We start from the raw sequence: 25,297 nt of genomic DNA, 5'->3' as shown, positions 1-25,297 counted from the left end.
TCTCAATGGCCAAGTAAATTTTTCGTTCTCCCTCCTTGGGCTCTTTGCCTGGAGGAAAGTATGTTCCTCTGATTGTAATGGCAGCTTCAGAGTATTCACTTATTCTGTGCAGGGCTTCCTTTGATGTTACTTTCCACCTGGCAGTCTGTAAAACAAAAGAAGCAAAGAAAAGGAAAGATGCTAAGTATTAAATCTAAAAAGGCTAAGTGGATTTCTAAACAAAGGGACTTCACAGTAAGTAGCATAACAGAATGACCGGAAACCAGAAATGGGGAGATAGTGTAAGTGATTAATGCTTTGATATTTAAAATTTAAAAAAAAATATTATAACATTTTATTAAAAAATACAATAAGCACCATTTAATAGTTCTTTTCTCTCATCACTATGCAGGACAATTTTGAAAAGCTAAACACTTCTTAATGTATCAGAAACAGTCTATATAAAACATTATCAGAAGACAGCTATATATATGTGCAAGCTTTCCTCAGATAATCTCTTATTTAAAAACCACCCTGGTGGAAGTGTAGTTTTGTTCATGAATGAAGTCTCTGCAGTGAGCTTCTGAAGTGCCTTTATGAATTGGAAAGAAAAATTATTTGGCAGAATGTCAATGGATTATTAAGTGTGAATATAGTTGACATATTTTTAAAGTAATTTTCAAGACAACAAAAAATATATTGGTCAGAAAACAAAAAGTAAGGAAATCTTATTCAGTGGAAGAATATCTTTTCCAGTGTGAAAGTTTCAATCCTTCATTAAACCACAAATGCTGCTGACTAGTGAGAAAGTCCATAGTTGCACAGCAGCAGTTAAACAGTTGATAATATTAAGGATGGATATGGCAATTAAGAAACTATGCTAGCAAGAAACTGTCTACTAGATTTCCAGCTAGAGACCTGAGCTATCCAACCACCATTGCAATATGAAGAATCCACCACCACAAAATCTTGCCTGTGGGAAATCATTGATCTCCAGTTCTTCCTCATATCTTTTAAAAGATTCATTTTGTCCGCCTTCCTGTTTTTCCTCCTCTTGTTTCTCTATGGGCACGTAATTCAGCTTGGCATTGATCTTCTCAGCCAGTTGTTCTGCAATGGTCTTTGCAGATACGGTTGGAGCCTGAATGGTGCCACCCCTCAGGATAGCATTTGTAGCTTGCTGCATCACATCCTGTAATAAGGTATTTTTTTAATAAAACAAAACAAAACAAATTTCAGAAACATACCACAGCACAAGGTAGTACAAGAATTTTATCAGCATATGAATGTTGTTTCATAACCATCTGTGCATATATATTCTAAACCTGCACAAATGAGACGTCCCTATCACTGACTAATCCCAAGCCCCCTTGGATGTACAAGCAAAACAAATGTTGAATTGAAACAAAGACAATATTATCCCAGGATAACTAATCTCATAAATTCCCAGATGGGTAGCCATGCGAGCCTGTTGCAGCAAAATCAGTTAAAAAGACTGGAAACAAAAATGCTTGTGGTACCTTAAGGGCTAACCAGTTTATTATTGAATAAGCTTTCATGGATGATGAACCATAAAAGTTCATGCCATAATAAATTTCTTAATTTTTAAAGTGCCATAAACTGCTATTTTTAATCATAAAAATGGGCCTTCAGACAGTCTTTGCATTCTAGTAGCAACTATATATATATAAGCACAGCACACCTCACATAAAAAATTGATACAATTTGGTGTTCAAAGTTAAACCTGAAATCAAACACAGTGTAGTCAGAAATGCACTAGCTATAATCCAGGTTACAGCAGATGTGACGTGCCCAGGTTTTGGAAGGAACTGCCAGAATAAATAGTGCAGGTTAGGGCCACTGCTGTGACAATCTACAGATCTGCAATACTGGATATATCTTTTATTTAGATAATAAACAACACAGTTTATTTTCCAAGAGTGCTTGTTCATGTATCGTTAGACCCTGAAATTTTAACAGTGGAGCTGCTCTCATTACAGACTTAAACTCAATACATTATCAACTGGGCAGGTCAGCTATGGGCCAAATTATAAGTGACTGGAGCAGCTACATGCATTCAAGTATGAAGCAGAACATCTGTCCTTTTTGAATTTTTATTTTATTTTATTTTTTGCACCTAGGAGTATATGCCAGTGAGGAGAGCTATTCTTTCCTTTGCCCGACACGGCTGGCTTCCTCTGCTGCAAGCATTTTTCTCCCCACTTCAGATATTAAGAGTTGGCTGAGAGTGTTTTGAAGCAATGGAGCACAAGGCAAAGTAAGGTATGGCCTAGCTTCCCTCATCCATGTACTGTTTTTTATGCCTGCCCAATTAAGGCATGAAAGTGAGACATATTCCTAAATAAACATGGCTGCCCCATCACATCAAGTTAGGCCTAACAGAACTAAAACAGCATTTTGCTACCAATTATGCTTTTAAACGGAAATGCTGAAAAGCATTAGCAGGCTCTTGTCCAATTTTGCATGGGTTTACATACAGGTATGTCTAAAAACATGGCCTAAACTGTATTGTGTTGGCTTGTTTGCAGAATGAGCTTGGACTAATAGCTTTATAATAAGAGGAAAAGAATCTGGAACAGGATTAAGCACATTCTCAAAACAGCTGCCCCCAAGTTACGACTCCCTTTCCTAGGTTGCAACTCTGTATAAGCAACCAAGTGGTGGGGATCCAAAAAGCCCAAGGGTTTCAGGATGCTTTTGTTATACAAAAGAAAACAATGCTAGGCAAAAAGCTGTATTTGTAACTCCTCTGTTCCAAACACTGCTTTTCCAGAAATCCACACCTGCATTTTCTGCATGCAGTAAGTTGCATGCATCTTTGGATTCTGGCCTAAGTTTTGAATGGGGTTTTATCCTAGTATAGTGGTACCTCGGGTTAAGAACTTAATTCGTTCCAGAGGTCCGTTCTGAACCTGAAACTGTTCTTAACCTGAAGTACCACTTTAGCTAATGGGGCCTCCCCTTGCCGCTGCAACGCGATATCTGTTCTCATCCTGAAGCAATGTTTTTAACCCAAGGTACTATTTCTGGGTTAGCGGAGTCTGTAACCTGAAGCATCTGTAACCTGAGGTACCACTGTACCATGAAATACCTTCTATGAGAAAAACCCTCCGCTTCTTAGCGAAATGAATTCACCCCAAACATAAAATCCAAGGACGAATAGGATTGAATAGATTACACCCAAAAGTAATATAAAATTAGTATGGTGATGTCTTTCACCTGCTAGTGATAATCTGAATGGCATGCTATTTATTCTCTGAATGATCCCAACCAGTCACTGATCATTCAACTAGCTGCTATAACTGGTTGCTCTTTTTTTGCTGTGACAGGAGGCTTTTCATATGGTTTTACTGCTCTACTGCATTTATTTATTTATGATTGTAACTAAATTTTTACTGGTTTAGTTTTATGTTATGATCGTTAGTTGCTCTGAGAGTCTGTGCTGAAAGAGCAGCAAATAAATTCTGTAGCATTTTAATGCCTCCTGTTACCAAGACAACTGAGCCAACACACTCTCTTGCCATGGAATGAAATTACCTCAGCATGCCAAGATAGAAAAAAGTGACTGAGGTGCTTCAGCAATGGAAATGCTCCCGATTTTACTGCACTGTGACAGTTTCACTGCCGCACAGCAAGGCAGGGAGCGTCCACACAGCTGCCTCAACAACCAGGGCATGTGTTCTACTCCCTTCCCTGACAGTACTGCGGCGGCATGGCCAACACTAGCCATGATAGTATGATTCCCTCTATGTTCCTTGACCGGTTAGAGTAAGTCAGAGGAGAAGATAGCTCAGACCCAAAAAATAAGTGCCAAAATACCTACAGAGGAAGAAACGAGAGTTGTGAATTGTTGCAGAGAAAAGAGATCCTGTTTAAGGTTTTCCGGGAACTTTGCATTAACTCATGATTCTGGCATGTTCTCCACATTGCACACAAATAGTGGGGAAAATACTGCTCACCTAGGAAGTGGCTCATGCAGAGCAAAAGTATATGAACAGTAACCCATTTTCAGATTTAAAAAAATCCTTATAGTAGCACCTTAAGAGACCAACTAAGTTTGTTATTGGTATGAGCTTACGTGTGCATGCACACTTCTTCAGATACACTGAAACAGAAGTCACCAGACCCTTATATTTTCAGATATTAACTTTATGGCTGAAGTGTTGGGCCTGTTTAGCATTACTACACACATATTTATAGTACTGGTGCACTTTTTTCTTATCTTTTCTTTTCCCTTTTCTATTTCCCTTGTTTTTTGGTCAACAAACATATTACTTAATTTTATTTAATGTCCTCTGGGACTAAATAGGCACCTATTTTTTTGCTATCTATCCCAAACTGGGACTGAAGTGTTCATAAAAAAGAGAGAATTATTGACAAAAATAAGAAAATTCTTATTCGGTAATCACTGTTACTGAGCATGCTAGCAGTCAACCACAAAAAACTGTTCATGCAGAAATACCATTCTACAAAGAACTTTTGTTTAAAAAGGCATATTTGCATATCAAATATGGTTAATGACTTTTTTTAGGGACCTTAAAAAATTATTAAGGTATTTATAACTTTCATAGTTGGCACAGTTATTGGCACTAATACTTTGAATTTCTGCATCAACAGTCGCATCAAAAACACTTCAAATATTGCCAACATATATGCAGTGGAACCTTTGGTTATCTGGACCTCCCATATATGAATTCCTTTTCATGCCCTGTGCCCCTCTGCTCTGCTAACCAAGTCATCAAATTCCTAGACTGCCCAGCAACATCTGGTTCTTCATCCCTGCTGTAGTGGCTATTCAAAATAAATACTTCACTCCTCACTTCTGGGATAGTTACATATATAGAATCACAGAAAGGCATTAAAAGGGAATGTGATTTTTTTTACTCCTTTTTCAATAGTACTTAACCTAGACTGTATGGTTTTGTGTCAATCAAAACTGAGCATTTATTAACACAGAACTCTGTAAACAATGTCTACACCATTTTTTACCCCAGTGCAAATGTGTGTGTCTCTTAGGGTTGTCCAGATAATGAGAATTCTGCTGGATGCAGTCGGCAACATATAACATATTCAATAAAAGTTTAGAAATGTTTGCATTGTAAAGGAGGGTGACCTTAAATTGAAAAGAGACCAATACTTGTGCCTCGGCTCCAAGATTCTTCTGTGCATTGATTCTCAATGCCAATCTCTTAGCAATTTCTAACTTTTCTGCATTTCCTGCTGTTGGGGCAGGAACGTTAGATGTCCCGCCAGATGATGCCATGTCCTTTACTCTTTTCTTTGAATTGAACATACTTTCAATCTGCTCGTCAATCTATTGAAAAAGAAAAAACAATGTAATTTCAAGTTTCTGGAAATTATGGTCAACGCCGTCAATGGAAGCCCAGTGCAAGGGCTTTTCCTTGTGTAATGGGGCTTCTCCCATCTCCTCCCCCTGTGTGACCCCTACAATTGGCTCTGGGGGAGGTCAGAACCCCCCGGAAAAGCACACAGTGGAGGCAGGATTGTTCCATCTGATGTGTGTAACTCTGAATTCCACCTATTATTTGAATAAAAGCAAGAATCAGTCTCTGAAATAATTCGGCCTGGGGTGTTGACAGTCTCATTTTGAGTGAAAGGCAATAGAAAAATTATCAAAACTTGAAAACCATGCCTGACCTTCATTATAAACAGTTTCAAGAAAGGCAGATAAATTAGTTCATTGCAGGAAAAAAACAATGAGGAGCCCTGTGACTCCTTGAAGTGTAACAAATTTCTTATGACATACAGCTGTCATGGACCAAAATCTACTCCATCAAATGCATCTGATGAAGTGGACTGGACTTTAGCCCACAAAAGTTTATGTATAATAAATCTGTTAGTCTTCAAGGTCTCACAAGGTTCTTTGTTATAAACAGTGGGTAACATCCAGTGATGTCTGCCCAACTCTGCAAGCACTTCACTTGTGTAACATGACTTCCCTTCCTTTCCTCAACCCTGAAGCCCCCCACATGTCCCCAAATCTGATCCAGCGGATCTGTCAATCTTCTGGAGTGAAGCCTGAGCGCTCCCAGGGGCCTACAAAAGGTGAAGACAGGAAACTCCTGCTGCACAAGGGGATATCCACTTGTGCAAGGTTGGATTCCACCCAGTACTCAGTTTCCATTTAATGTAAAGAGTATGAAGAATCTGAATGCCAAAAATCCTTTTAATTGTATATAAAAAGGAAATTCAGCTAACAAGCATGTTTTTGTGAAATCAATCAGAACAGAAGCAGAAAAAGTGAGTCACAATTCTGTAGTTACTGTGTGTGTGTGTGTGTGTGTGTGTGTGTGTGTGTGTGTATGAAGAAAATGCTATACTAAATAGTAAATTTAAATACTTACTGAAACTGCTGTATCTTCATCATCTGAATCTTGCAAGCCAAGTGCAGCTTTTTGTAATTTCTTCCGCTCATTAGCCAAAGCCTCCTCAGTTTCATCAAACTTGAATCCTTTCCCAGAAAACCCGCTGCTCTTCTTAATTGTTTTCCCCTCCTAAAAGGCAAATCTCCTTGTTCAGAAGTCACTTCCACAATATAAAAATTCCAACTTAGCTTTTAACATGACTATTGCAAATATTTCAATACTTGTTTATGTTAATGAATGGGGGAGCTGATCCTGCTAAAGTGCTGCTAAGCACTCACAACACATAATGAGGGTAGAAAAATTCCATATACAGAAAAAGTCCAAACGTAGAAACAAAAAAGCAGATTTAACAGGTATCACACATAAAATAGAAATATATTTCACCTTAAAAATAACTACATGGCACCTGTGGAACAAAAAGAACAAATCCACTGAACCCTTATTCTTTTTTAGATATTTCTATGCACACCCAAGCAGCATTTTAACAAAAAAACTAAAAAATGAAACTGCAGTGCTTTTCAGCCTATAAATCAAGGCATGATCTACATATGCAGCAAAATGCATATGTACACCACTTCAAGCTGCAGGTAGGGGGTGGGCGCTGTTTTTTACTGCTCCTTATGTATAAAACTTCCTAGATGTAAAAACAAAAACACAAGGCAGAAAGGTCAAACACAGGCCACTCCCTTTTCTAGGTTTCTACTAGTGGGAAGTTGTTGCACAAAATAGCACTCAAAAATGCCATCACCAAACCAACAGTCTGAAATAAGCTACATTCTTTTACCTCCTTCTCATTATATTATTACCAAGCCTAACTCTACAGCATGGCATCCAAACTTTAAAAGTACAGCTTGGATTCAAAAAGCAAGAGGAACAACGCTCCTGCAAACAAGGACACACAGTGCTCAAGTAGGCAGGCTCTATGGCAGACTTCAAGCTACTGTTTGTTTTATCAGAAAAACCTATTTGGATTAGTTTCACTTTTCTCTCCCAACACTCAAAGTGGGAGGTGTTCTTGAGCAGAAGACACTTTGGCTCCAACCCCATAAAAGCCACGTTAAAACTATGTCCCAACAAGTGCCCATCTGAAGCCTATTTAACAACTGTTTTGTCTTTGCACAAACATTATCAGACAACGGAAAAGTGGATTACTTACAGCTTTCTGCTGATCTTTGAAGTCAGTCCAAAGCTTTTCCAGCTCAGGAGGAACTGGATTACTTGACAACTCCAAAGCTTTAATTATATCACCAGCATACCGTGCTTGATCTTCAGTAATGAAGGTATATGCATAACCCTGTTAATAAAATATTATGTATAAACTTTGGGGGCAGTTATATTTTAGGACACAACAATCCACCAAGCTAATGTGAAGAACTTAATTCACTGTTTGGGGGCAACCAAATGTATAACAAATAGGGTGACAGGTAAGAAGAGCAATCACAAGACACCAGTCTGTTTTAATCTTGTGGTGACTTCTTGACCCACAGGTGAACCAATTGGAATGTAGTCACTGACTTCCGTGGTATCACCGTTCTCTTGCTAAGGTTTCCACAGGATTCCAGGATTGACTTTTAGCTTTTTTAAAAAGTAAGAGACGGGGGGCAGCATCCAACAAGTCAGCTACACTGATGCAAGAAACCTTTGTGTGTGCAACAGCCCACTCATCAAGTCCAGACAGTTGGGGTACTCTGGAGAAGATTTTTTTTTTGGGGGGGGAGGAAAGAGAACAGAAGATCTGTTGCACCAGCAGAATCCCACTGGCATAACACTGGAAGCAACCCAGAATTTACATTTTTATGACTTAATTTTATCTTTCTACATTTCAGTTATAAAAAGGTCTTCTTTAAAAAATAGCCTCATTTAAAAAGAAACTGGAACAATGCAAACATATGCTGTACATAGACATTAACCATAGTTCAGTGCAACATGAATTAGCATGCTAATTTGTTCCAGGACCGCAGTGATCTTACTGTACCTGCATATGAATATGGTTGCCGTGAAGCAAACGTAATTCTACAGTACAAAACTGGTGTGAGATGCATGGCCAAAAGAATCTGAATCATGCCTTGAGGCTACACAATGGCTTTATATGGTTACAAACCAATATAAGATTATTATCATTATCATCTTCTGATCTAACTGAGTGATCAGTTAGAACGCACGCTTGTTCAGAAAACATGAATGTCAAAATGAACTTCCTGCTGATTTAAATCATGACTTAGATCAGATTTAATATAGGTAAAGGGACCCCTGACCATTAGGTCCAGTCGTGCCCGACTCTGGGGTTGCGGCGCTCATCTCGCTTTACTGGCCGAGGGAGCCGGCGTACAGCTTCCGGGTCATGTGGCCAGCATGACTAAGCCGCTTCTGGTGAACCAAAGCAGCGCACAGAAACACCGTTTACCTTCCCGCCAGAGCGCTACCTATTTATCTACTTGCACTTTGACGTGCTTTCGAACTGCTAGGTTGGCAGGAGCAGGGACCGAGCAATGGGAGCTCACTCCGTCGTGGGGATTCAAACTGCCGACCTTCTGATTGGCAAGTCCTAGGCTCTGTGGTTTAACCCACAGCGCCACCCGCATTCCTAGATTTAAAATACCTTTATTTAAAACTGATCCACCTGCAGTGTTCTACAAATTCTCTACCTCCAGCAAACAAAATCATCTTTATCAGAGTACTGTTTTTAGCAGTTTATTTATAAAGCATATTGCATACATACTTTGTTGCCTGCTCGTCCAGTTCTGCCTGCTCTGTGCACATAATCCTCATAATGATTGGGGCAGCTGTAGTTGACTACAAGCATAAGATGTTTTACATCAAGACCTCGGGCGGCCACGGATGTGGCCACAAGAAGCTTGCACACTCCACTCTTAAAATCATTGATTATGCTATCTCTGTCATACTGGTCAATACCTGTGGAGGACACATAATACAGATGTTGAGAAATGACATTATTCAGGTTTCATTACTCTAGTTATATAGCTGTAATGACTAAATAATGTCCATTACCTCCATGAAGAGACAGGCAGGGATAAGAGGCTCTCATTAAGTCTTTCAGCAATCCATCAGCATGTTCTTGTTTATCTACAAATATAATGACAGCTCCTTGTTCCTGATAATGTCCCAATAATTCAAGTAACTTCAAAAACTTGTTCTCCTCCTCTATGACAATCTGAAAGAACAACATAGTTTAAGGAGACAGCATCTCACGGATAATTGCTTAAATTGGCTTCCAGTCATATTGGAAGTAAAAATCAAGTAAGTCAATATACAGTTCTCTTCCATCTCAACTCTATGATTCTTGCTTTAATTTTGATAGTGCAAATTGCTAAATTTTGCAAGAAAAACTACAGCTGCATCTAAGCAAGTGGGCCAAGGCTCTTCTCTTCTCTTGCTTTTGGGAGTTGGGGAGTCACCCCGCTTTGAAAGAAGTACAAGAAAGAGCTGTGCTGCTAGGATTCAAAGAGCTGGTCAGAATCATGCAAAGGAAGCTACCATTAAATATAAGCTTCCTGGCACAACAGCTCATAGACTGTGCATACAAATAACAACCTTGGCGGAAAGAAAAATAAATATCCTTGGTATAAGGAAAAATAAATCTCACTACTGTAAGATATTTTTGTCAGTCTAGCCAAAGCCATGTAAGACAAGGATAAACATAATCACTATCCCCTACTTTGTAAAGTGAATGTATTTTAGAAGTCTGTTTTTTTCAAAATAATCCAGAGCTGAAGCCATCTTGGATGTATAGTTTTGTATGTACAACTGAGTTTTGAGCAGTTTGTTGCAAACAAGCAGATATATTCCTGAAAGCATATATATTCCTGAAACTTACCACTTTTTGTTCCACATCGGAGCAGACGACACTTCTACCACCAACTTGGACTTCTATTGGCTTGCTTAATATTCGACGAGCTAAAGCCTCCATGGCTCTAGGAAAGGTAGCAGAGAACATAACAGTCTGGCGATCAGGTCTCACATTGTCTACAATGCGCATAACCTAGAGCAAGTTCAAAGGGAAGGTTAACACCACAATTCTCCAAATCAAATTACTTCCATCTTAGCTCATGCAATACAATGCAAAACCTTACATAGACAGTTCTGGGAAACATTTTAGTAACCAAACATTTTTGCAAAAGCCTATGGAACATAGCAGGCATAGGCAAACTCAGCCCTCCAGATGTTTTGGAACTACAACTCCCATGATCAACTAGCTAACAGGATCAGTGGTCAGAGATGATGGGAATTGTAGTCCCAAAACATCTGGAGGGATGAGATTGCCTATGCCTGGTTTACCCCAACACTTTACAGTGGTTGTACAAATACTCAAATAGAAATATGCTCTCAGTGCTTTTTCATTTAGTGAAAGAAAATTGTAATTGGAAAGCAAGTGAACATTGGGGACATTGTTTACTGTTGGGCATGGGACAATCTCCTATAAGGATTATTTTTGCAGGTCTACTTCTGTACAAATTCTGCAACAAAAAGTGCAGAACAACCCTCCTACATTCTACAGGAAAGAAACTTCAGTGTCTACAATAGTGGTGGCTAATCTTTCTGATACGTTTGCCACAAGCATAAGCCTTCTAGAGTTTCTTAAATACATCCCTTTTGTTGTTGCCTGATGCTATTTTGTATATAGTCTACTGAACTGGGAAGCAGGCAGCACTAAAGGGCTAAGTATGTGTCAGCCAAGCCTGTGAACTTTCCAGGCACCCATTTCAGATTAATCACATATGTTCTAAACAATGGATGGAAGAACTATTTTTGTCTTGGGAGCTGCAATCACTTTTAGGCATCTTTCAGAGGCCACGTGGGCAAGGGTTGAGGCAAGAATGGGCAGAACAAATATTAATTTTGCTTTGTACAGCAAGCTAGTTTCTACACCTCTTTAAACATCCCTCTCTATCTTCCATCCAGCCAAGCAAGTAGCATTATTAGTGTTCAAGGACAAATTGACACTAGGCAAAACACTCAAGGATGGTGCAAAGCAGGGCCAGGATGTGGTTTAGGGAGAGTCCCAAGGAGCAGATAGAAAGACCTGGAGGGTTGCAATATGGCCCAAGGTCTGAACTAAAAAGACACACATAACGTCTTCCAACTCTACAATACAATTATTTTCCCATTCTCACCTGAGGCTCAAAGCCCATATCAAACATTCTATCAGCTTCATCAAGGACAACATATGTCACTCTCCGAAGATTTGTCACTCGACCTATGAAAAGGCGAGAGAAAAATAAAGAGAAACAAGAATAAATCTAAAGGCCGTTTTTTCTTCAACAGCAAATGTAAATAAAATGGTACATATTCTGACTACTGGCTAAACAAACATTAAATGTTATATTTATTTTAGAAAAGCAATTTGCTAAATGCCTTATCTCTTGCTCCATTGACATTTTGGCAATTGTGTACTGATGCACAAGGCCCATTATTTTGTCAAACTCCTCTCTTGCATACCAGTACAGGGCCAGAAGAACCTGTAAAATTCAGAAAACAGCCCTCACCAAAACACATCATAAAACTAAGACTGAGGTGAAGCAACGAGCCACATCAGCCACTATCTGTGAGCGCCACCTAGAAAAAAACATATTAGAGATTACAGCGCATGTGTGGAAGGCAAAGTTCAAGAGCTAACTGAAGAAGCCCCACAAAAGCCTCTACATAGATTATTATTTGAAATATTTATGATGGGTGAAAGTAACCACAAAGAAGACAAGAGTTTTGTCACTGTTTTCGTCAGAAGCAGCACCTCTCACACTGATTTGAAGATAAGGAGAATCATCTAGACAGCAGCTAACAGCAAGAATTGTATAAGCCACATTTCCCATACCTTCAGACACAGACACACCTTAACACTTATAATTCAGTCTTTAAAAAGCTACCCCAATTGTAGTGGCAAATGGGCCTATGCATAGTATGTCTTTTGTCTTATTTTATGGTCTAAACTCAAAGAATTTGTCTTTAAAAATAAATCACAACAGATTTTTTCAGAAGTGCCAATACAAAAGGCACTTGAATCTAAACTTAAAGGTTGTACACAGTAGCAATTCTACATTATATCATTGAACTGAAGAACCCCCATATGTAAGTAGAACACACTTCCCTACACACATTGCAAATGCAATTTGTGGGTCCCCCCCTCCATCAGCAGCAACATCTAAAGCCCTCCCCCCACCACTCTAGGGGGTCATGAATCAGTGTGAAGCACAGGGTGTGGGTGTGGATGAAAAAATAAGGGGTGGGGTCAGAAGAACACATACACACCCTGCATTTGTGGTAGTGCTTTCCACTTGGGATTTTAGGATCTAATCTTATGTGATTCGGAATTACATGAGAGCAGACTGAGTTTTAACAAAACCCTTGAACACTTAAAACTAGGGAAGAATTGAAATGTCTAAAATCCACAGGTATTGCTGCTTCTATATGCTGTAAAGGGAATGGGTAAGGCAGGAAAAACCCTACCCAACCTCCTCTGAACATGGGAAGAGCAGAAACCTGACATGAAGTTTGGGGTACATTAAAATCTAAGAAAGCATGGAGCTTTCTCCACAGCATAGGGGTTATGCACTCCACCACAAGCTCCCTTTAATTCTGCAGATCCCTAGGTTACTTCCACCCCAATCATCAATTATGATCTGAATTTCTAAACTACTTATTTGGATGCCGGACTGAGTTACACACAAGGGGAGGAACACACAATTTAGCTATTTTGAAGCAAGGATATTGCTTTAAAGAAAAGGAAGAGGAAAAGCTGTTTTAATGTGGCTTTTAAGGTAGCTAATTTAAAGCGGATAAAAGGTAAATCTCCTTCAGGACTAAATACATATATTATTATCCCATTTTAATTGGCAGAATTTTCATTATTTATTCAGCTCCTAAAAGTGTACATTGCTTGGGAACTGCAATGATGTACCTACCTTTGATGGCTTAAGTCTTGGAAGCCCAGTTCTATAATTCTTGAAGGAACTTTTCCCACAGAAGTCAAATGTCAACAGTTTAGTAGAGGTTTTGAAGTACAATATTTAAGCAAATCAAACATTATTTGACAAGCATGCAATACGGAAATAAAAAGCATTTTAAAGCTGCAATATCTCTGTTTAGTATATTGATTTGTACTAAGAAGGAAAACTTATGATATATGAGAGAAATTTCATGTTTTTGTTGAAAAAGAATTGTGGATTTACTTCAATTTAGAAATGTGCAGCTATATTTCCTTCAACTAAAGTTAATTACTATGTTGCATTAATGTCAACAAGCATCAAACAGGCAGCATAACTTCAAATTAAAAAACAATAATCCTAAGTAAGCCAATTTTGAAGTTGAGATATAAGTCTAAAATGCATGTACTTGTTCTAAGAAATTCTTAAGAGTTACTGTCCTTCACTTATAAGACCCATATCTAAAAGTTATTGGAAAGAAGCATTTTTATGACTATGTTCACGATATCTGATATCACAGCTTCAAGAAATACATAACTTCCAGAATTCCATTTATGAATAAAATGTTCCATTTATTTATCATTAAAGAAAATCATTAAATGAAAGTCTCTTCTTACCATTGTTAGCTGCTAACATGTCAATCATGCGGCCAGGTGTGCAAACGATTATTTCAGCACCCCTTTTCAGTTCAGCAATCTGGTAATAAAATAAGTTGAGGAAAATTATAACACTTATGGTATTATCAGCAATCCTTAAGCAATTATTCTACTCATCAGTGATTCAGTACCAATTCCCTCAGCTGTAAACATTAAAGGTTGGGGGTACTATTCCCCTGCAACATCTGATTAGCTCATTTTTTGTCAGTTAAAACAAATCAAAACATAGTAAGATGCTTGCAAGCACCTTACTTACTATGGTGCCCCACAAAGATTAATCTGCAGTTGGCTAGCTCAGGGCGGCCTTTTGTTTGTAGAAGGCAAAGTCTGCATCCAACCTATTGTAATTTAAATTGCCTTGGGTGGTATCCAGCTTTTACTGTGGACCCAGTGAAATTAATGGAGCTAACTTAGCCATGTTGATTAATTTCAATGGGTCTATTCCAAATAAAACTTAGCTGAATACTGCACTCTTGTTTTGTGGCAGAGTTTAGACTCACTACATTCCATTTCTTGTGAATTATTAAGTGTGGAATGTCTCAAATATGCAACTGGGAAACTCCCAATTACTATCTGAATTGTGAAAGCAACTCTGCAGTCAAAACAACAGCTGTGGGTTCAACAACAAAACTGAAAGTTCATAAAATTTTACCAGAATAGGAACATATTCATTTTCATAGATCTGTAGAGTTGGAAGAGACCACATGGGTCATCTAGTCCAACCCCCTGCAAGCAATGCAAGAATCTTTTGCCCAATCTTTTGCTTGAAACCATGACCCAGAGATTAAGAGTCTCATGTTCTACCTACTGAGCTACTAAGATGGTGATTTTGCTGAATCCTTCAGCAAAAAGCCCCCTTTGCTAATGTATGCATCAGAGAAAAAATAGGAACCCACCCCCCCAATGGGTGTCCTGTCCCTCTTAGGGTGGGTGTAGTGTGGAATAGCCATGGAAGGCTGCTGCAAGAGCAGAGCCCAGCTCTTGCCTCTCTGGATCCAAAATAGTAACCTTCGCATTCTCTCTAAATTAAACAACTGTTACAGAGAAGCTACTTGAAACCTAAAAAAGAAAAAGGATTCCAAACAAATTCTGCACCGATAGCAACACAAATCAAGATGCTATGAATAGAGAGACAAGATTTATATGTACCTGTTCACTTATTCCTGTTCCTCCGTATACACATACAACTCTAACCCCAAGTGTCTTTGAGAACTTCTTACACTCCTTTGTAATCTGTAAAGCCAGCTCTCGAGTGGGAGTCATAATAACAGCTGAAAAGAACAAAGCAGTGTAATTACAAAAATCCTGACTCTTTACTCGTAAACAAATCTCACCATTTTCAGCACCTTACTTCCAACACATGCTTAAAAAGTAATGAGATTTCCTTCCACAAAAGAAATCCAATTCCTAGAATGACACAATTTTCTTTTGTGAGAGAAATCTAATATGTCATAGTAATAGGTATCTTATAGATGTATAGGATTTTATGTACAATGTAAAAGTGTGTAAAGAAACAAGGTAAATATGAATTTCATCCAATTTCTTCCCATCAAGCCACAAACTTGCTTTTTTTAGATAACGAATTGGCTTGGTGGCTTACAGGAACATTCAGACAACCATTCTTTGCATTTTGTTTCAGTTTTGTTCCTCATTTTGCTGCACATTTCCTGCTGTGCTCCATTCTCCTTTGAACTGCAACCTGGTGCTTTTCCTTAGTAAATCCTGAAGTTGCTTAGTAGCACCCAGTACCTCAATATATATGAGGCAGTGTTTGGGAAGAAAGATTGGGGAGGGAAGGAAACTTGAGGATGGCTCCATAAACTAATCCACACATATTCTGCTAGAAGAAATTAACATTTAAGATACACCTGCAACACAGAAGCAAAGCATATCCTGTATTATCTTCTCCTCCGCCTGGCAAGAACAATTACCAAATTTAATAGTGAAATTATAACTATATAGCACAAGCAGGCATTTCCTTTCATAGTTCACTTCCATTTCATGGGTGATCCATTAAATTAATTATTAACCTGCACACAAACAGCATGGCATTAAAAAGAATGTCACTATCATGTACCTATTGGACCCTCTCCTTCTTCTAGTGGTCTCTGATCCATGATGTGCCTGAACATGGGCAACAGAAAAGCAATAGTCTTTCCACTTCCTGTTTTAGCAATGCCAATTAAATCACGTCCACCCATAATTGCAGGTATAGCCTGGGCTTGGATAGGGGTGGGCTTCTCATAGCCATGCCTTAAAGGAAATCAGAGATTGTATGTTAAGAACCTGAACATTCTATTATGCACATTTTTTAAAAAAAATTAGAGTCAAAATTATTAATTGAAATTAAAATACATCACAACATATATATGATTAGTGAACACGTGACACTAAATAATTAAGTTACCTGTAGCTACTCTGAAATCTTGAATTTGCATGGCTTTGTTAGATAATTTCTTTTACACAGACCCACATGGTAACTGTGTGCTGCAAACAATTAACTACCAAACTTTTAGAAGACATCTGAAGGCAGCCCTGTTTAGGGAAGCTTTTAATGTTTAATAGGTTATTGTATTTTAGTGTTTTGTTGGAAGCCGCCCAGAGTGGCTGGGGAAATCCAGCCAGATGGGTGGGGTATAAATAAATTATTATTATTATTATTATTATTATTAACAGCACAAGTCAGAAAGCAAAGACACAAGGAGAATTCATATACACTTCAAGACATGCATGCTTCATTTTGCTGTTGTTCACTTACTTTTTCATGGAATTCAGGATTTTCATAGAAATCCCACACTGTACCCAGGTTTTAATTGGCTTAGGACATCCTTTACCCTTGACTATAATTCCTTCCATTTCCAGCCTATATGCATTCACCTCTGAAACACAATCCAGATTAGCATACTGATTAACTTATCCACATAAATCAATGCCCTCTTGTAAGATATTCTCTGTACATGCGATATTATTGACCTCTGCAGCAATGTTTTAAATAAAGCATATTGAGATTTCCAATAAGCTTTCTATGTTGTAAGCATGACTACAAAAGACAGTAAGCCCACAACTTATGCGTAATTAACTTGTGTACATTCAGCTTTAAGCACTTGGAGAAAAAGAAAAAAATTAAAAGGGGGGGAGGAAGGGTATGGGTGTTCAGGAGAAATGAATTTGGCAATCCCACCAACATTGTACCCAATGCATTTAGACTATATACAAAATTGGCTTTAGTGCAATCCCCAGAATGTAGCCCCCATGTAAGCGTGAATGCTTACTGTATGCAAGGTGTCTCCCAACCTATTTTATCCACGGTCATCTGAAATGCAACAGCTCTGAAACTAGAGTTACTACTACTTTGTCGGTTGTTATTACCTTCCTGAGTCATCTTAGCCAGCTCTGGGACTTCAACATAGAAGTTTTTCCTGTAGGGCTCATATTCAATCTTCCCATGATCCACTGGTTCCAGCAATTTCCTATGTTTGGTCTGGTACCCTGTCAGTGCAGTCTGGAGATCTACTTCCTCCTCTTCAGAAGAATACTGTTGAGTTATAAAATAAAAAAGCCAAACATTCAGGCAAAGTAATATTCAGGCAAAATCTGCTTTCTGCAGAGCATGTTTACCTTACCTTGCTAACTGAAAGTTATACTAAGAGCAGACGAGGGCTGGGCAATAACTGGTTTCCAATATAGCGATACATCACCAGCTAAACATCATAGTACAGTGGTACCTCTGGTTAAGTACTTAATTTGTTCTGGAGGTCCGTTCTTAACCTGAAACTGTTCTTAACCTGAAGCACCACTTTAGCTAATGGGGCCTCCCTCTGCTGCCATGCTGCCACCATACGATTTCTGTTCTCATCCTGAAGCAAAGTTCTTAACCCGAGGTACTATTTCTGGGTTAGCGGAGTCTGTAACCCGAAGCATCTGTAACCTGAAGTGTATGTAACCCGAGGTAACACTGTATATCACAATATCTGATATCTGAAATAAGGAAGGAAATATGCAGAGGCGAACAGGACAATGTCCTAGCAACTGCTACTACTTACAGGTCTAAAACTGATAAATGATGATATTATCAATCACCTCATGGCCACTTTCAGCAGCAGGAAAGCAAAAATTCATCCAAATGAGACTTTTGGTCTGGGACTTGGCCTATGGTGGTACTCAGGACAATCCAAAGTATGGTGATGAGTCATAGTGAATAGAAATAATCTGGGACTGCTAGACTGCCAGCAGGCCTGCTAGATGGCAGAGGCAGCAGCAGCCTGGCAGTGGCAAAATCAACAAGGGGGGGAGAGGCAGTAGCCACGGCAGCCTGGCAGCAGTGGCACAATAATCAGCAGCCTGAGAAGCCTTGTCATGGCAGTGGACAGCAGCAGCAGCAGCAGCCTGCGCGGCCTTGTTGTGGTGGCGTCAGTAGTGGTGGCCTTCAAGGCCTTGCCCCAGTGGCAAAAGTGGCAACAGACTGCAAGCCTTTCTCATGGCGGAGGCGGCAGTAGCCGCCTGTAAGGCCTTGTAGTGGTGGCAGGAGAGCTAGCAGAAGCAGAGATGGCTGCAAGGCCTTGCTGAGGCAGGCTGACACAGCTTCTACTACCGCCAGGAGGATTTGCAGGCTTCCGCCACTTCTTTCCACCATGGCGAGGCCTTGTAAGCCCCACTGCTTATGTCACCATGAGGCCTCATAGGCTGCCACTACTATTGCTGCCCTCTTCTGTTGCCACGATAAGGCCTCGCAAGCTGCTTATCCTAATCCTTCTCACTTCTAATTATTATCAGTGACTCTGCAGTTCTGAAAGTATAAATCTCAAAAGGAAGGTATTAAGTATAGGCAAATGCCATTATATTTCACAATGCCTATTACAACTCTTCATTTTTTCTGTGGGAAATATACAATGTTGCATATAGATTGGTGGACGTCACTAAACTGGGTTACATACATGGTTAAAACAAACTTTTATAAAATCTATAAACTTGATAGGGGATTTCATATGGCAAAATAAACAATTTGGCATGCTGTAATTACCTCCATTGCATCTTGGTCATTCACCATAAGTTCTCCTTTCTTCTTTTCTGTTTCTGGAGATGCTTTTTTGGTTTTCACCACTGTTACTACTTTAGTAACTGTTGGCCCAGATTTCTTTAAAAAGAAAAGGTCATAAACATTAGAAATTTTACAAGCCATCCTACTAGCAAACTCTATATACTAGTTTTGATTTCATATATTTCAGATTTAATACACAAAAAAACTATTTTAAGACCTGTACATTATTATTATTATTATTATTATTATTAATTTACCTTTTCACTTCCACCTCCACCTCCACCTTTAACACTTCTCATATTGAACTTCTTAACCTCTTCTTTCACTTCTTCCATATATGCATCTAATGGATCAAGTTCTTCATCTTCAATCTCATTACCTTCCTTTTCCCCTTCTGCAGTTTCTTCATCATCATCTAATGCAAAAAGAGATTTTAGTAGTATTTAATACCGTTTTGGGATACAAGTAGTTTGTACAATTACAATTCATGCTTTTATAAACAAATGAATCAAATTGTTTCTTCTTGCCAAACAACTTGGAAAACTCTTAACACTTGCATGCATCCATTTATCATCATCGTATTTGTACACTGCATTCATCCAAAGATCACGGGGCGGTTCACAACATAAAAATAGAAAATGAGAACACAAACACATAATAAAATAAAAACAAATTCCCTCCCACAAACACGTTTAAAAGGCCATAGAATATTTAATCAGGCAAAGGCCTGCTTATAGAGAAACATTTACACCTGGTACCTAAAGATATGCAATGAGGGCACCAGGCAAGCTGCCCTTGGGACAGCATTCCACAAACAGGGAGCCACCACAAAAAAGGCCCCCATGGAGGGGGCACACAAAGGACCTCAGATGATGATCACATGGTCTGGGTCAGTTCATACAGGCTCAGAAGCTTAACATGGGCCCAACCCAATGGCCCGGTTTGCACATCACTGTAAACCAAGAATGATTTATCATGACAATGCAAAAATGCTGGTTCCCAACAAGGACCTTGCACCTATTTTGCTCCTCCCCAGGATGGGATGGCAGCTAAGCCAAGGTTTGGCTTAGTGTGTTGTCCGAATATGGGATTGTGGCTAATGTCTCTCCTACCTAACCAGGACCCGTAACTGCAAACCTTGGCTACATATCAGGAGAGACCCTAACCATGATCCTGGGTTCAGACAACACACTGAACCAAACCTTGACTTAGCTGCTACATAGCAGCAAACTAAGAAGTCTGGGAAGGAGTAAAGCGGGTGTTATTTCCTCCTCGGGAGTTTGCATATTTGCATACTATCAGCCATGGTTTGGGCTTAGCATGACATGCAAATGAAGCCTATATCTTCCCCTCTCCCTTAACCACTTTGAAAGCAAAAAAGTAAAGTACATATGACATTGTACAGCACATGATCTTCCACATCTGCACATGTTCAACAGCAACAAAAAGGCTTCCCTCCCCACAGTTAGTTACATAAGAAGTTAATACCATCATCATCTTCTAAGCTCCATTTTTTCCCCTGCTTCATTTCTTCAATTTCTTTCTTTAGTTCTCCTATATTTTCCATAGCTTTTTTCCGCTGTTCTTCTCTCCATTTCTCTACTCTTTCTTTTCGCTTCCTCATTTCCTCTTCTAGTTTGTTCTGATCAAAATTCTGAGGGAGAAAAAGCAACCATATGCAGTTACTGATCACTGACATGAACTCTGTTTTTCCAAAAGGAGATGAAAGACATTGCCAGTCACATCCAACATAAAATCTTGGGAAACTCATGTGTAACAATACAAGTTCACTCTCTTGGAGAATTAAGTACTGTCATTCTGTGCCTTGGACAGCTACTGTGTTTCATTCACTAATGAAGCAAAACATAAGCAGCAGAACATAGGAAAAAGCAAGCAGGTTCCAGCTGCACAGCTGTAATTACAAGAGACTGTTGTTACAGCAGCAGTAAGTAAATGCCCACAGTCACAACACAAATGTAGCTTATGTTCTACTTGTTAGAAGTCCTCTATTGAGCCACTACATTCTGTCCAGAAGGATGATTTAGAACAGATGTTTGTGCTACATGCAGAGAAACAAGACTTTATACAGCATTAGAAACACTATCAAGTCCATAAACTACAGTATTGTGCCCATTATTGAACAATGAAACTTTTCAATAGTTACTATACATACATTTACATCTTGACCCTTTTCTTCTTCTTTGTCCTCTTTCTCTTTTTTCTTTTCTTTGTTAACTTCCACACCTTCTACTTTTTCTTTAGATCGTGATCTGAAAGACAGTATCAAGAGTTGCATATGACTGATGGTGAATGCCAGCTTCCCTTAAGAAGTTTTAGGTGTAGTGAAGGAAACAAAAATGGTATTGCACATAAGTAATAATAAACTATGGTAAATTATTATTTAACACTGGAATCCCCAACATGGCACCCACAGACACAGTCTTTCCACCTGTCAAGGCCCCCTGCCTCTCTCAATTTTTGCTGGGTGTGAGCTGCCTGCTTCTTGCCTGTGCATTCTGTTTGTTTTGTCGAATGTGCAGGTGCTTTGCCTTTTTTGAGAGGGGGGTTCTGAGCACTGCTGGTTTTTCTTACATGAAGTGGGATATTTTGTGCTGAAAGTAATAGTTTTACTTTCCTAAATGTGCTCCGAAACGCAAAAGGTTTGGGAATAATGTTATTGCACTCGCAGAATGACTTCCATTCACGCAACAGAAATTCCCATCCCTCTCTTTTCCCAGATTAGGAGAAGATTAGGAGATTTGCACTGTAGAATCCTAAGAGCAGATTTGGAGGGGCACACAGGGGGAAGAGAGGGAGAAGTTCCATTGAACAAGTAGAATTCGTTTAATAAGCATGCTAATTTGATGGATACAAACCCGTTTATTAAAAAATAAGACTACCATGTTCAACAGGATTCACACCCAAGTAAGTGTGCAAAACATTAGAGCCATAAAATATAATCTAAAGCACCCTCCCCCAATCGTGAGTCCCCAAAAATTGATGGACTACAACCCCATCATCCCTAACTACTGTCATGCTGGCTGGAGAGGATTTATTACTTATTTGGTGCATTTATTACCTGCCCTACACCACAAGGTCACAGAACAGGCTACACAGCAAAAAGACAGTACAATATAAAATAAAATAAAATAATGACAGCTAAACTCAGTTCAACATAACCAGTATACAATCACAAACAACCAAACACTCCCAAAAGCTGGAGTAAAAAGCTGTACTTTAGCATGCCTTCATAATATATGTAGAGTTGCCATCAGATACACATCTAAAAATAGGTATTTCCAAAATGTAGAAGTTTCCACTGAAAAGGCCCTACTTCATACCACTGCCACACACACTGGTGCTTTTTAACTTGTTCATAAGCAATCTAGAGTATAAGTATAAAGTGATGCATTTCATATATATGCTCTTGGGGTCTGAACTAGCAGTGACTGACCAGGAATGAGACCTTGGGGTTATAGTGGATAGTTCAATTAAGGTGTTGATCCAGTGTGTGGCAGCTGTAAGGATCATTAGGAAAAAAGCTGGAAATAAAACTACTGTTATCATAACAGCATTACACAAAGCTATGGTATGAAGACATTAGGAACACTGTGTACAGTTCTAGTGACCACACATCAAAAAGAATAATTTAGAGTTGGATAGGGTTCAGAAAACGGCAACCAAAATGATCAAGAGGATGGAAAAACTCCCCTAAAAGGAAAAGTTGCAGTATTTGGATTTTTTTTTAATTCAGAGAAATGGAAAGTAAGAGGTTTATAAAAGTATGCATATCATGAAGAAAGTGGATAGACAAGCTTTTCTTTCTGTCTCACAACACCCAATGAAGCTGAATTTAAGAATATTCAAGACACAATAAAGAGTCTTCCTTACACAGTTCAACTATGGAATTTGCTTTCACAGGAAGGTGTAATGGCCACCAAAACTTGGATGAGTCTGAAAGCAGCTTAGACAAATTCATGGAAGTGAAAAATAAAAACAACCATTGGCTACTAACCATGATGGCTCTGCTTTGCCTTCACAATTACAGGCAGTATATGCTTTGGAATATCAGTTACTAGAAACCATAGGAGGGAAGCACATGCCCTGCTTGTGGGCTTCCCATAGGCATATGGCTGCTACGGTGAGAGCAGGACACTGAACAAGATGGCCTGATCCACCAGGCCCTTCTTATGCCCATGTGACTCAGGGGGCTTCAAAAGGAAAAGAAAACTGTCTGCACTGCTCTGTATTTGCCTCTTTAGATCCTGGCCTTAATCTCATCATGCACATAATTTCAGACATTTACAATTTATAGGCATATACCAAGTGTTAGGCTCCATTTTGATCTTTTTTTTCTTTCTTTTTCTCTCTTTCTTTCTTTTTGAAAGCAAACACTTATTGAAAATTTAATTTCCAGAATACCTACGCGTAACTAATAGTCCCAGTGTTTATTTTACACCTCCTTGAAGGAAACAGCTTGTGCAAATCAACTAAAAATGAATGCTTGTTTCACTAAGTGATTTAGCACTTGCTTTGGAAATGTTAGTGTCCTCCAAGGAGTCACTGCTGGCTAAAATGAATGTTTTAAAACACACACCTTCCCTCAGAATCTGACAGACTTGGCTTCAATATGAAAGCCATTTATCATGTTTATTATGGATTTTTATTATTCCCACCTCTTCTCCCACAAAAAGGACAAATCCAATTCAAACATGTGCTAACCCTTGGCTATAAATGTAGAAATCATTTTGGTTGGTAAAATCTTATAAAGTTCTCTTTAGAGCCCACTGAAAGGTTTTAACAAAAACCATATGCTTATCTTAAACAACAGTTTATGTCACTGAACTTTCAAGACATTATCTTTGTGACTTTAGAATAAGGTTGATAAAGCTAGATGGATATATTTCTGAAATGGCTTACATATTTTTATTGTATACCTTGACCACATGCTTGCTTAATACTTTTCATTTAACACACCTGTTTTTAATTTTGAGAAAGCAGATCTGTAGAACAAAGAGGACTCCTTCAGGTTTTCTAAACATAGTGATAGCAGCACAGAGGCCCCAAAGGAACAAGTTATAAAGAATGGTTTGATTTTCTGAGAGGCCAGAGAATCACCAATGCCATTTTCTTGCAGCCCAGCATACCGAAACAGCAGATAAACACAGTGCCCAGCAATGAGAGCACCAAGATCAATCACTAGGTGGAGCATGCACACAACTCTCTCTATAAAGAGCAGCTACTCAACAAACAAGTAACAGAACTAAACCTTTTCTTACATAGTATTATTTACAGAAAAATAAAAATAAAGGGCTCCCTATCATAACGGTTGGGGACGAGGGTGGTACTGTGGGTTAAATAACAGAGCCTAGGACTTGCCAATCATAAGGTCGGCGGTTTGAATCCCCGCGACGGGGTGAGCTCCCGTTGCTCAGTCCCTGCTCTTGCCAACCTAGCAGTTCGAAAGCACGTCAAAGTGCAAGTAAATAGGCTCTGGCTGGAAGGTAAACGGCGTTTCCGTGCACTGCTCTGGTTCGCCAGAAGAGGCTTAGTCATGTTGTCCACATGACCCGGAAGCTGTACGCCGGCGCCCTTGGCCAATAAAACGAGATGAGCGCTGCAACCCCAGAGTCGGCCAGGACTTAACCTAATGATCAGGGGTCCTTTATCTACCTAATGATCAGGGGTCCTTTATCTACCTTTATCATAATGGTACAGGTAACAACACCGGAGTACATAGATTAGAGTGTATGCAACACCAACCCCCTGTCAGGAAGGATGAAGGGAGGTTTTTGGATACAAGTTAAGAACCTCAACAAGAAGAAATGGTTCCCTCATTATGAAGCCAGATACAAAAAGTACTCTGCATTACATGTCCCTCACAATACTCAACATTTCCTGTTTTGTGTCTTTGCTGACTCTCTGCAATGCTGTGTACATGAACACTGCCCATACATGCTCTTCCATTTTTATTGGGATTGCTTTAAAAATGTGTGGATACAGCTTAGGAATTGGGGGGGGGGGGGAGAGGGAGAGAGAGAATACAGAACTGAAGTGTCTGAGGTAAATAAAAGTTCTAAAAGGAGAAAGTCCACCAAAGTGGAACAGCAGGTCAAACCTAAGAAGTAGGCAAATGCAAAACATCTGTCCTGGATCTCAGCAAAATTTTAAGGTTGTTATTATCATGATAGTTTCTGCTGCAATTATGCCAAGTTCAGATGAGGCAAACATATGTTAAAAAATGTGGAGCTCTTCCTTTTTGGCACTGTGATGGTGGTG

At 39.1% G+C, this 25,297-nt stretch overlaps 1 protein-coding gene across 4 annotated transcripts in view; it reads right to left on the bottom strand.

Moving 5' to 3' along the window:
- Positions 1-25,297, bottom strand: part of DDX46 (DEAD-box helicase 46) — a 36,027-nt gene that overhangs the window by 5,501 nt on the left and 5,229 nt on the right. For 2 of the 4 annotated variants that reach the window (XM_082211483.1, XM_082211485.1), the window contains exons 5-22: positions 21,192-21,288; positions 20,507-20,672; positions 19,276-19,433; positions 19,001-19,114; positions 17,350-17,515; positions 16,739-16,859; positions 16,058-16,233; positions 15,130-15,251; positions 13,942-14,020; positions 11,519-11,601; positions 10,222-10,386; positions 9,396-9,558; positions 9,106-9,299; positions 7,543-7,680; positions 6,366-6,515; positions 5,114-5,314; positions 953-1,171; positions 1-145 (exon numbers count right to left, since the gene is read on the bottom strand). In XM_082211483.1, the coding sequence (XP_082067609.1) occupies positions 1-145; positions 953-1,171; positions 5,114-5,314; positions 6,366-6,515; positions 7,543-7,680; positions 9,106-9,299; positions 9,396-9,558; positions 10,222-10,386; positions 11,519-11,601; positions 13,942-14,020; positions 15,130-15,251; positions 16,058-16,233; positions 16,739-16,859; positions 17,350-17,515; positions 19,001-19,114; positions 19,276-19,433; positions 20,507-20,672; positions 21,192-21,288 (2,657 nt within the window). The remainder of the gene's footprint in view (positions 146-952; positions 1,172-5,113; positions 5,315-6,365; positions 6,516-7,542; positions 7,681-9,105; positions 9,300-9,395; positions 9,559-10,221; positions 10,387-11,518; positions 11,602-13,941; positions 14,021-15,129; positions 15,252-16,057; positions 16,234-16,738; positions 16,860-17,349; positions 17,516-19,000; positions 19,115-19,275; positions 19,434-20,506; positions 20,673-21,191; positions 21,289-25,297) is intronic. The other 2 variants (XM_082211484.1, XM_082211486.1) reach the window with 1 other exon arrangement.

This window comes from Podarcis vaucheri (genome assembly GCF_965113315.1).
Source record: "Podarcis vaucheri genome assembly, chromosome: 2".
NCBI classification, from domain to species: Eukaryota; Metazoa; Chordata; class Lepidosauria; order Squamata; family Lacertidae; genus Podarcis; species Podarcis vaucheri.
Note: the sequence above shows the minus strand (reverse complement) of the source record. Positions and strands in the feature narration are given on the sequence as shown.